A 12500-nucleotide genomic window follows, 5' to 3' on the forward strand; every position below is an offset into this window, starting at 1 on the left:
AGATTACTTGAGTTTAGTAACGTTACTCTCCTTTTTCTTTTTAACAACATGAGAAAGTCTCATAGAAAAAGCATTTAATGTACTAATCAAAACAAATGCAATGGCCTGCTTTCACAGACAGGCTTTAGGTCAATCCAGGTTTAGGCAGGACATTCAGTGCCTGAGAAGAAAACATTACAGGTGTGCATCTTGAGTCAGATCAATGGCACTGACATATTTAAAGCCCAGGCATGCTTTCGTAGTCTGAGACTATGCTTTGGTTTTGTAATTAAGATGTCATTAAAATGCTGATATATTCTCAAAGTGTTTATTGGTTGGTCTTCATTAGTTCATTGCTGTGTGTGTGTGTGTGTGTGTGTGTGTGTGTGTGTGTGTGTGTGTGTGTGTGTGTTAGGAGGCCCGCTCGACCTCATGTCGAGACGGGTGGTGGCCGCTGGGACGCGTCAGATCGCAGACTATGTGGTCAAGCAGCTGCATCCCATAAACTACGGCCGTGACGACACTGACCCCTGAGTGACCTCTGACCCCATCCTAAGCCTTTTACCTCGGAACACACAATCCTGCCACATCACAGCTGCAGTCTCCTTTTAACACCTCCATCAGTTTAACATCATCAGATTTCTATGTTAGGTCACTGGAAACATTGGTTTAAACACATATAAATTGTAATCACTGGAACCACCACCATATTTAACTTTGTCTACCTTGTAGTTTATGAAATTGCTTGATCCATGGAAATAATGTTGGCATGTGAAACACTGGAAGTGGCTTCAGATGCCTTGAAATCACAAGGATGCTGATGATGCCAAACTCAATACCTGCTTTGGATCGAAGAAGAGCAGCTGGTTATGATTCCTGCAGATATTACAGTAGTGAAATACTCACCGCTAATCAGATCACCACTCAGGAATTAAACTGTTCGTTTAGATATAGCTAAAGATTACCTAGCTTTCTGTGAACAAACGCTGCTCAAATCCTTCCTTAATCAATCAAATGTATTCCTGTTAAATATCTAAACGTCATTATCAAAAAGAGAAACGTTATGATTTTAAATGTTTTTAATGAAGCCTTTTATGCTCACCAAGGCTGTATTTATTTGATCTAAAAACAAACTGTAAAAACAATTTGGAATAACAGTTTAATTATTAATGAGTTCTGAAGATCATGTGACACTGAAGACCGGAGGAATGATGCTGAAAATATAATAATAATATATAATTATAATATAATAAGAAAATATAATAATATTTCACTATTTTACTCTTTTTTTCTGATTTTTGATCAAATAAATACAGCCTTGATGAACAAAAGAAACTACATCAAAACATTTAAAAACAGTGATGTTTTCAAATTTTTTAAAAGTATTGTACAGTATATAGTATAAATAAATAAATTATATATATATATATATATATATTTTTTTTTTTTTTGTCAAATTGGCCTTTTAAAAGATTTTGAAGAAAAAGGTAAACATTTATCTTGTTTTACACATTTAGGATTTTTCTTTCTACTGGAATACATGTCAAAACAATATTGAATAATAATCATAATAAATATCTAGTTCATACGTAATTTGATCATATGCAGAAGCTGAAATTGTTAATTTCTCAATCAAGAGGTCTAAAATCCAATACTTCTTCACCGAAGCAAATCCTTGTGGTTCTATAAAAGGTTTCCGGACACACTGCAGTTTTAACCTGTATTTTACATTTTTATGTGTGTGGGTTTTTTTTTTAATACTGGATGATCTGCAGATCTAATATTGTATAAATGTGTGGAGATTTGAGTTTTTCACTGCCAGTTTTGATAGTTTTTCCTGCTGTGTTGATCTTGATGTAATCCCTGTGTGTAGGGCAACACTCCTCTAGTTATCCAAATATTAAAAACATAAACCAAAATAAATGCTGTCCAGTCATTATTCAATTAAAATGAGCCATATCAGGTTTCTAATAACTGTCTTTGTGCATATTTTAATTTGAGGCTTTCTTCGTCTGAGAGAGGTTTCCTCAGTTTCATTTATCTAATCTGTTAATTAATGAAGTTATTAATTCTGTGTGGTTTCAGGCTCCTTCTTCAATACTCTCATCTGGGCTTTATTCAAGCACTGCTGCATTTGGTTTCCATCCAAGACATTTTTGATTTCATTATTATGCTGGATCTCTTTAAAAAAAGTGGTCACGGATTCAGCTGTCAATCAATTTTTTTTGTTTAAATACACATGCAAGAGCTCTTGGAAATATACAGCTGAATTTTGGCAGAGTTTTATTGTCCCCTTCAGCGCAGCCTCAATTCGATCCGTCCACAGTCTCCAGGTGTCTCCACAGCTTTGGAAAAGCTTTCTAAATTCATTTTAATATATAGTTAAACCATGAAGAAACAACCATCACTGCCCCTCGGCGTCCTCAGAGTATTCCCTTCTCCAGACCCACAGACTTATTAACATTAATCTTATTAACAACCATAAATGAAAGTGTGCCATCTGAGATCTAGTTGATTTGTAGCATGTAGCATTGCATCAGTGTCTCTGCAGTGAGTGGGTGCCGTCAGAATGAGAGTCACAATAACATCACAATAATCCAAAGCACTGCAGTCCATCAGTGAACATCTGGAGAAGACAACTTTTTTTACTGAAGAACAAGAACACTAATTAAGATTTTTCTCTTTTTTATGCATGGAAATGCTATAATGAGATGGAAAAGTTTCAAACACACACACACACAAGTCTATGTATTTAGTTAAAAATGTTTCTGCACGCAAGCAGAAGAGTCTGTGGTGTGTTCCTTCGACGCTCTGCAGGTGGCGCTGCAGTCTGTCTAATACGACTGATTTAAGTTTACATCAAACATTACTTTACAAGCGCCACCAAAACATTTTTTTTTGTAATTGAAAATATATACTATAAAATATAAATGTACATTTGACTGATACAGCCTCAGACAAACTATCACCAAAAGTTTGATGTATAGTTTTCTTGTTCTCTGCTGAAGCCCCGAGCCTCCACCCCTTCCCCTCCAAACTCCAGCCCTCGTCTTCCCCAAGACTCCTGAATGGTGGAGTCATCTGTCAGTTCTGCAGGGTGGTCCTCGGAGAAGAGGTGCGTCCAGATGCCAGAGAGGCACAGCTGTGGAGCGCGCGCAGGACGGGGATATAAGAGTCACGCGCTCCGGGGGAACTCTAGAGGACTCGGCACGAGCGCGTTCACAGCTTGTTGATGTGATGCAGGGCGTCTGAAAAGCAGCATGATCTCTCCTGTCAACAGGTGAGAAGACCCGCTGCTCAGAGGACGAATATCAGATCTGCGGGATTCTACAGCTGTTCAGTCTGTGGGGACTATATGAGGACTAGACTGAACTGAGTCGGGCTCCTGAGGGCCGGAGCGGATCATGAGCTGGGGCCACACTCTGCTCAAACACTTCTCCATTCAGCATCTGCTCTCACTTCTGTGGTGATATGAGGAGGAGGATGGCCTCGGAGTTGGTGTGTGGACTCATCTTCAGACTGCTCCTGCCAGTGTGTCTGGCCGCAGGTACTGAACCCTGAAACAAATACACACTGATACTGGTTTCATATGTTTATTAAACTCACATACATATGGTCGTTTTATAAAAAAAAAAAAAAGATATATATATATATATATATATATATAATAGAAATAATTATTATTATTTAAAAAAAATATGTATTTATATTAATTTACATTTTATATAATTAAGTTAATTTAATTTACTATATTTTAATTAAATGGGGTTATATATATATATATATATATATATATATATATATATATATATATATATATACAGTACAGACCAAAAGTTTGTAAACATTACTATTTTTAATGTTTTTGAAAGAAGTTTCTTCTGCTCATCAAGCCTGCATTTATTTGATCAAAAATACAGAAAAAAATGTAATATTGTGAAATATTATTACAATTTAAAATAATTGTTTTTAAATGTATTATACTTTAAATGATTATTTATTTCTGTGATGCAAAGCTGAATTTTTAGGATCATTATCACAGGATCCTTTAGAAATCATTCTAATATGATGATTCATGATCAAAGTTGGAAACACTTCTGCTGCTTAATATTTTTTCAGAACGTGATACTTTTTTAGGATACTTTGATGAATAAAAAGTAAAAAAAAAAAAAAAGCTATGTTTTTAAAATATAAATATTTTGTAACAATATACACTACTGGTCAGTAATTTGGGGTCAGTAATTTTTTTTCTTTCTTTTTTTTAAAAAATAAAATCAATACGTTTATTCAGCAAGGATGTGTTAAATTGATAAAAAGTGATAGTAAAGAAAATATATTATTATATATATATATAAATAAATATATATTTTTTTGAATAAATGCAGTTGTTTTTAACCTTTTATTGATCAAATATATGAGACAGCAGAACTGTTTCAACACTCATAATAAATCAGAATATTAGAATGATTTCTAAATGATCATGTGATCGACTGATGTTACATGTGACACTGAAGGCTGGAGTAAAGATGCTGAAAATTCAGCTTTGCATCACAGGAATAAATTATTTTTTTTAAAGTATATTCAAATAGAAAACTATTATTTTAAGCTGTAATAATATTTCACAATATTACAGTTTTTTTCTGTATTTTTGATCGAATAAATGCAGTCTTGATGAGCAGAAGAAACTTCTTTCAAAAACATTAAAAATAGTAATGTTTCCAAACTTTTGGTCTGTACTGTATAAATTAAATTAAATTAAATTAAATTAAATTAAATTAAATTAAATTAAATTAAATTAAATTTATGCATTTAGCAGATGCTTTTATCCAAAGCAACTTAAGTTGCTTAAGTTAAATCAATTTTTACTTATCATGTGTTCCCAGGGAAGTATTAAAGAGAAAAATAAACAACAAATAATATTTATAAAAATATTTATTTACATTTAATGTAGTTTAATTCAGTTAATTTAGTTTAAAATATTTTTTTTTACAATTATACAAATACTAATATTCAATAATTGCTATCAGTGTAATTGAAAAAAATAAATATTTCTGCATATTGAATGTGTCTTGTTTTAGATCTGTTTTCATGTTATGGTCATTTCTATGGTATTTTTTACGGTATTATTCTGTTAATAGTAATTTTAGTCTGTTTTGTGATTAATATTTAAAATATCTCATCAGTAACCATTTCTACACACTGTAAAGCTTAACAGTCAGTTTTACTGACCGTACTGTATGTAGACTTATGGTCCTGTATTATTTTAGGACTGTAAATAACAGAATACATTATCATCTAAGCATAAGCTTCACAACTTTAAACGCAGTGCATTGTTTAAATAAACTCATGATGCATGTTGCGATTTGTTAAATAAAGTAAATTTGTTACAATATAGACAAAATGCGGCCATATTATTAATGCAGTAATATGCTACTGTTACATATTAAGTACATGCGTGCATTATTACTTTTAACTCTTGTAGCTTTCATTTATTTGCTGTTTTTGCTTTTGATTGGATTTGGTTGTTGCATGTGATATTTTTTGTTTGTGCATTTTTTATTTAATTTTTTTTGAGCTGAGCATCTTTTCATCTGAGATGAGTGATAGAGCACTCAGGGTTGGTCCAAACACGCTGTCCGGTTAAAGTAAGCATGAGTGTGAAAGCAGAGAGCTTCTGTCTATCAGCGTCGAGCAGCTCTTCCTGTCTCTCTCTCTCTCACACAGAGATCACTTACACAATACTTGGTATTTACACTCTCAGTTGTCTGTTTTTGAGCGAAACATCTGCATCCTGATAGTGTTGACTGTCTGCCGAACATCTGCCTGGTGTGACTCATGCACAGTGTTTTCACAGATAGTGAGGGCTTGAACTTCTTAAGGCCCCTGCCACAGACCGCTAACAGTCCAGATCTGTGCGTTCCCACAGCGCACTGGTACGCCCCATTCTTCAGAAACACCAGAGACTGTTTATTTGTGATAAAACGCCCAACTGAAGCAAGCTCAGAGAGAGAACAGTCAGCCTACATAACACAGAGCTGTACCTAGTCACCAACATAGACGCTGCAGATAAAATCATGTTGCTTTTTGCGATAACTCATTTGTAAAGCAGTAACTCTTCATGGTGATCCCAGAATGCATTGCATCAAGCATTCTTTAGCTGGTTTAAACTGGAGATAGCGGAGGCTGGTTGCATAATAGTCGTGCATGAGTGTTGTGTCTTTAGCGTAGCAGCATGTCATCATCTGTGAGTGTTTCAGTTCAGTTGTTTGAGATGTGTCATGATGGTTGCTCAGGGCCGCTCATACAGAATGTGTTTTTGTATTTTCCATTGACTCTTTGTAAACATGCACTAGCTGGATGTCTTTGACCACTGTGTTCAGTTGTGTTCTTCACACACACCACGATCGGTTGAACATTCACAACGCCTGCACGCTGTTAGTTTAATCTGAGACACAAACTCAAACACACTCACACATCTATGAGACATGAACGTCATCTCCTTCATCTGAGAGGAACACACTGAACACACAGATCTTGATGACTGACCGTCAAAATAAAAGTTTGGTTTTATAATACTGTTGTGTATATTAAAAGGTACTTCTCAAAGTAAACACATAGTGAATATTAATTGAGAGTTTTCCTTCAATAACTCCTTTATTAATAGTCAGTAAGGTAGTTGTTAAGTTCAGGTGTGGGATCTAGAATATGGTCATACAGAATAAGACATTGATATACATATTATATATATTAATATACATATTTGATCCTTAAAATAAAGAGTTACCAATGCTTATTTGTTTTAATGCATGTTTTAATTTATACTATTCTTTCATGCAGCATCTTATTTGTCAAAAAAAAACTGCAATGTTTTGTTTTAAATTAATGTTTCTATTTTCATTTAAAATAAGATTTATTAAATTATTAAAGTTGTATTAATTTATTTCATTAGAAACTGTTTTTGCATTAAATTTGCATTCAGTCATTAAACACAAAATCCCCCCAAAAATTAATGCAAAATAAACAATTTGGGGAAAAAAACGATTTAATGATGCTTTAAATTGAACTCTGTGGAGTTTAATTGTGAACAAACAAGTTGTTTACATTCGTTCGTTAAATAGTTGTGATAAATATAATATTTGTATATATATATATGTCATAATCACCAGCCATTCAGCAGGACATGTTGAAATAGAGGACTTATGGTCATTTTATGTAATTGCAAAAAATGCCTTGAGTTTGAAGGCAGCAAACATCGAGGCATTGCACTATTTGGACTTAGATATAGTGTATTTCCATCTTTCTTTCCTTCTCAAGGATGATGTAAAGGTCAAATCCTGCTCTTTTGAGAACACAAACCATCCGTTTTGAGTTGCACATCTTTCCCAAAGAGGGTTAGGTAAATAATAAAGTCAAATCCAACTAAAGCACTGGCTTTCTCTTTTAACCAAAGGAATGGTTTTTTAAATGTTATCGGTATCAGGTCAATAAGTTAAGCATCATAAACACAAGGTGAAGTGATTTCTGTAAACGCTCTTGGGTGGGACGCTGACTGAGGTGAACGCAGATCTCGGTATACCTAAATATTTTATTGCACTTCTGGGAAATATTTAGATTGCACACATACAGGAAGTAAACAGCAGTGGGTTCCTTTCATAGGATGATGTGATTCACAAACATGCATCTTAAACGTCCAGCATCAAATATCTGCGGCTGCTTCTTTATCTATAAGACTCTCTTCATGCTTTCTAACGGCAGAACGTCGTCCACCCGTATGCAAACTTTGCATTACGTTGAAACATTAATTGCAATCTGACACTTCTGAACATAACAATGTTAAAGCGTTTATATTTCAGCTCCTCAAGTACACTATGAAGGTCTTCTTGAGAAGTCCACGTCTCTCGGTTGTGTATAAACCAGAGTTTGGAGCTGGTTAAACCACACATGCTGTTTTGTTAGACAGCTGCTTCATTTGTGGCTTTGCAGAGTCTTTTAATGTCGTTTGAAACATTAAAGACGAGGTTGACATGCTGTACACAGTCATGCTCTCATTATTCCTCTAAACGGCTCAGTATGAAGTCCCAGAGCACTCACTAGTAGACACGGCTGTAACTTTAGTGCATCTGAAGGCTTTCCTGTTGTTTGAAAGCAAACATGATTTGTTTGGTAAATGATTGCCAAGCTCAAATGAAACAACATGTTGTTAAAGTCAAAATCTGAAGTCAGAATGGCCCTGTTTACTTCTCCAGACAGATTGTGCCAGTCAGTAGCTCATTTTAAGCACACTTGTATTCTGGTCTGTGTGCTGGAATGCAATGCCCATTTCTTTTCACAATCCAATGACTTCCAAAGATAAATCAAGTCAAGTCCCATGTTGAATATCAAGCAACCCAGACCTATTGGAAGCCATGCACTTCTGCTAACCTTTATGTTGCTTCTTGCTCGTTGCGTGACACTTTTAAAGTGAAATGTCCAGTGAGTGGCAGTTCAACATCAGTTCATGAAAAACCAAGAGCAATAACTATAAAGATAATGATAATGGTGATGTTTAAATAGCTGATAATGATATTGTCACTGAGATACTGTTATATTTTATAAATATGTTTTCACTTCATATTTTTCTATCATGTCAATGTCATTTTTTAGACTTTTTTTTTTATGTTTATACATTTTTTTTTTCAGTTTTAGTCGTTTTAGTACATCAAGTTAAACTGAAAAAAGTTGCTTTGGCAAATAGGGGAAATCAAGTTTATTTTATTTTATTTTAGTTAACCTTTATGGTAAAACTTTACTTAAAACATTAATGTGTATTACATTAAAAAACATTCATAATGGGTGTTGTAATGCATTATATCATTTCATATATAATTTTAACCCAATGCATTATAATATTTGAAGGTTTGTTTCTCGTGTTTTAATGCATTTATACGTTATAAAGGTGTAATGATAATGTATTATAACTGTGTTACAAATATTCATGAGATCATGCAATGCATGTCTATAAACATGCATTCAAATTTTTTTTAATGCATTTAAAGTGTTAGTGTTACCTTTATTTTATGTTACACTTGTTTTATAACAAGTAAAGCATTTATTTATTTGTTTTCATTTTAGTTTTATTTAAAAATGATAACCGTTTGCTGGAATCACTTAAACTAAACTTAAAAACTTTGACAGCCAATCAGAATCCAGTTTAATGCACTTGAGCATTTAAAGTGGCAGATGATAAAACTGCAGCATTATTGTTCATTGCTGTGGACACTAATATAGTTACAGTTATAGTTTTAGATGTTATTATAGTTATCGCTCTTGGTCTGAACGAGTCTGAATTGCACACTAAAGTTCATTATCTATTGTCAGTCTTGTAGAGATGTATGAAGCACAGCTCACACAGAAATCACTTTAGTCGGTCAACTCAGTGAAATTACGTCACTAACTTTAACTATCATGGAAATAAAGTACAGATTGGTATTGAGATCCCAGGATCGACTGCACCTTAATTCTGTCAGGAGCTACATTCATACGGATGATGGCACAGACAGCGTTTCGACTCATGCTCCATTTAGCCAGGTCTTCCTCAGACTCGGGGCTTCACTGGAGCTTTGTCTCGCGTCTCCGTGCTCCTTTGTGTCTGAATCCCGTCAGGGTGCCACCCTAGACATGGACAAAAGCTCTCAGGATTAGAAGAGCTGAATGAGTCGTGAAATATCAGCCATTCTCCGGCAGAAAATCAGCTTGATTTGTAGCACAGCTGGCACGCCTCTCTCTCTTCCACTGAGGAGAGGTTTAGTTCTGCTTGAGCTCGTCCAGACAGCACAACTCTAAATGTTAATGATGTCTTGGAGTTTGAAGGAGACGGTGGAGATTTCTTCTCAAAGCCTATCGCTTGTCACAATGATGCATGATATAGATCACACATCAAAGTGTTGTAAAGTTTTCCATATCATATCCGAGGCGAGATCGCCGCGTTTAATCACATGTATGTTGCCATATTTCATTTCCAGAGGGAGTCCGTTGTATATGAAATACCTTCTGCGTGTTGCTTTTTCTTCTCAGGCTGCATAGTAGGACTATTCATGGAGTTTTATCTGAAACGTTTCCCGTCTGTAATCTGACAGCTCACCCTCTGAAATACCTTCGACCTCCTGAAAGAGCTTTTGTGTGACGCTGGCCGAGCGAGAGCTAGCCTCGGAGCGTTTCTCTCGTAGCCTCGGAGCGCTGCTGTTCTCTGCCGCTGGACGTCTGAGGCGCTCACACGTTTAACTAAGGTTTAGACTTTTAGATCATATATCCTTCCTTCCTTACTGCAGCTCTTCATTCTGGATTTTATTTCAGCTTTTTTTTCAGACATTTTGATGTCTCAGCTGTTCAAGAAGTAAAAAACATTAACCTCCAGTGGCATTTAAACTCAAACAGGGCTGTTTTTGAAATCAAATTTACCCTCTTTTTTCTTCAAAATGTATTTTAATTCAGTGTGTTTCTCGTTTTTTTTTCTCAGATCTTACAGGTGCTTTTTTCAGTGTATGTTTACAGTGTGTGTGTGTGTGTGTGTGTGTGTGTGTGTGTGTGTGTGTGTGTGTGTAGATATATATCTATGTGTGTGTGTGTAGATATATATCCATGTGTGTGTGTGTGTGTGTGTGTGTGTGTGTGTAGATATATATCTATGTGTGTGTGTGTGTGTGTGTGTGTGTGTAGATATATATCTATGTGTGTGTGTGTGTGTAGATATATATCTATGTGTGTGTGTGTAGATATATATCCATGTGTGTGTGTGTGTGTGTGTGTGTAGATATATATCTATGTGTGTGTGTGTGTGTGTGTAGATATATATCCATGTGTGTGTGTGTGTGTGTGTGTGTGTGTGTGTGTGTGTGTGTGTAGATATATATCCATGTGTGTGTGTGTGTGTGTGTGTGTAGATATATATCTATGTGTGTGTGTGTGTGTGTGTGTGTGTGTGTGTAGATATATATCCATGTGTGTGTGTGTGTGTGTGTGTGTGTGTGTGTGTGTGTGTGTGTAGATATATATCCATGTGTGTGTGTGTGTGTGTGTGTGTGTGTGTAGATATATATCCATGTGTGTGTGTGTGTGTAGATATATATCCATGTGTGCGTGTGTGTGTGTGTGTGTGTAGATATATATCTATGTGTGTGTGTGTGTGTGTGTATAGATATATATCCATGTGTGTGTGTGTGTGTGTGTGTGTCTGTGTGTCTGTGTGTGTGTAGATATATATCTATGTGTGTGTGTGTGTGTGTGTGTAGATATATATCCATGTGTGTGTGTGTGTGTGTGTGTGTGTGTAGATATATATCTATGTGTGTGTGTGTGTGTGTGTGTAGATATATATCCATGTGTGTGTGTGTGTGTGTGTGTAGATATATATCCATGTGTGTGTGTGTGTGTGTGTGTGTGTGTCTGTGTGTGTGTGTGTGTGTGTAGATATATATCTATGTGTGTGTGTGTGTGTATAGATATATATCCATGTGTGTGTGTGTGTGTGTGTGTGTCTGTGTGTCTGTGTGTGTGTGTAGATATATATCTGTGTGTGTGTGTGTGTGTGTAGATATATATCCATGTGTGTGTGTGTTTGTGTGTGTGTGTAGATATATATCCATGTGTGTGTGTGTGTGTGTGTGTGTGTAGATATATATCCATGTGTGTGTGTGTGTGTGTGTGTGTGTGTAGATATATATCCATGTGTGTGTGTGTGTGTGTGTGTGTGTGTGTGTGTGTGTGTAGATATATATCTATGTGTGTGTGTGTGCGTGTGTGTGTGTGCGTGCGTGTGTAAAGTATATTTGTTACGGGCGGTCGGACACCACCCTTAACATAAAGGAGAGACGCACACCGAACAGCTCGTATCAACAATAATATAAGGGATTTTATTTAGACAGAATGGATATTAGAAAGGTTGCTTAACAATCAGCAAACAAAACAAAACAAAAACTGCAAACGCGGAACGTTTTCTACTGCCGGGTGGACGGCTGAACGGCAATTTTCAAAGCCAGCAAGCACGGATGTGCACTGCAGACTCTCGGGGTGCTCCTTCAGAAATGATCAGGAAGCCTTTTATATTGCAAGAACAGGCTCCGCTCAGGTGTGGCTCATCTGTGATCAAGAGGGGAAGAGACACTACACTCAAACACGTGTAGCAACAAACACCAGAGCTGGGGGAGGAAACAATATTATATTCCTTTGTGGGTATTCATTCATTTCCATTAATTAATAAGTGTCGCATCATTTTCCTTGAGCATCACCAAAGCCCTTTCCACCAATATATAACATCATTTATTTATAAATTATTCTAATAAAATGTCAACAAGTTGAGAGTAAAGCTATTTTAAATAGCATTTTATAATGTTGTGTTTTTTTCTCATGCAGAACAGACGACACTGAATATATATATATATATATATATATATATATATATATATATATATATTTAAGTTTCTTTCTTTCTTTCTTTCTTTCTTTCTTTTTCTTACATTGTCTGGCAGGACATTTTGAAGGAGAAG

The 12500-nt window shown here is 35.4% G+C and overlaps 2 protein-coding genes across 5 annotated transcripts in view; both read left to right on the forward strand.

The window, feature by feature from the left end:
* impa2 (inositol monophosphatase 2) overlaps positions 1–808 on the forward strand; it is a 23495-nt gene extending 22687 nt beyond the window's left edge. Inside the window, exon 8 of the mRNA XM_059534494.1 lies at positions 395–808. Within this exon, the coding sequence (XP_059390477.1) occupies positions 395–513 (119 nt within the window). The 3' untranslated portion in view covers positions 514–808. The remainder of the gene's footprint in view (positions 1–394) is intronic.
* A 2273-nt stretch (positions 809–3081) lies between these two features.
* The window catches only part of LOC132124045 (piezo-type mechanosensitive ion channel component 2), a 141585-nt gene continuing 132166 nt past the window's right edge, over positions 3082–12500 (forward strand). For all 4 annotated transcript variants that reach the window (XM_059534798.1, XM_059534800.1, XM_059534799.1 and 1 more), the window contains exon 1: positions 3082–3526. In XM_059534798.1, coding sequence (XP_059390781.1) covers positions 3451–3526 — 76 coding nt within the window. In that variant the 5' untranslated portion in view covers positions 3082–3450. The remainder of the gene's footprint in view (positions 3527–12500) is intronic.

The sequence above is a fragment of the Carassius carassius genome, chromosome 42 (genome assembly GCF_963082965.1).
Source record: "Carassius carassius chromosome 42, fCarCar2.1, whole genome shotgun sequence".
In the NCBI taxonomy this organism is placed as follows: domain Eukaryota; kingdom Metazoa; phylum Chordata; class Actinopteri; order Cypriniformes; family Cyprinidae; genus Carassius; species Carassius carassius.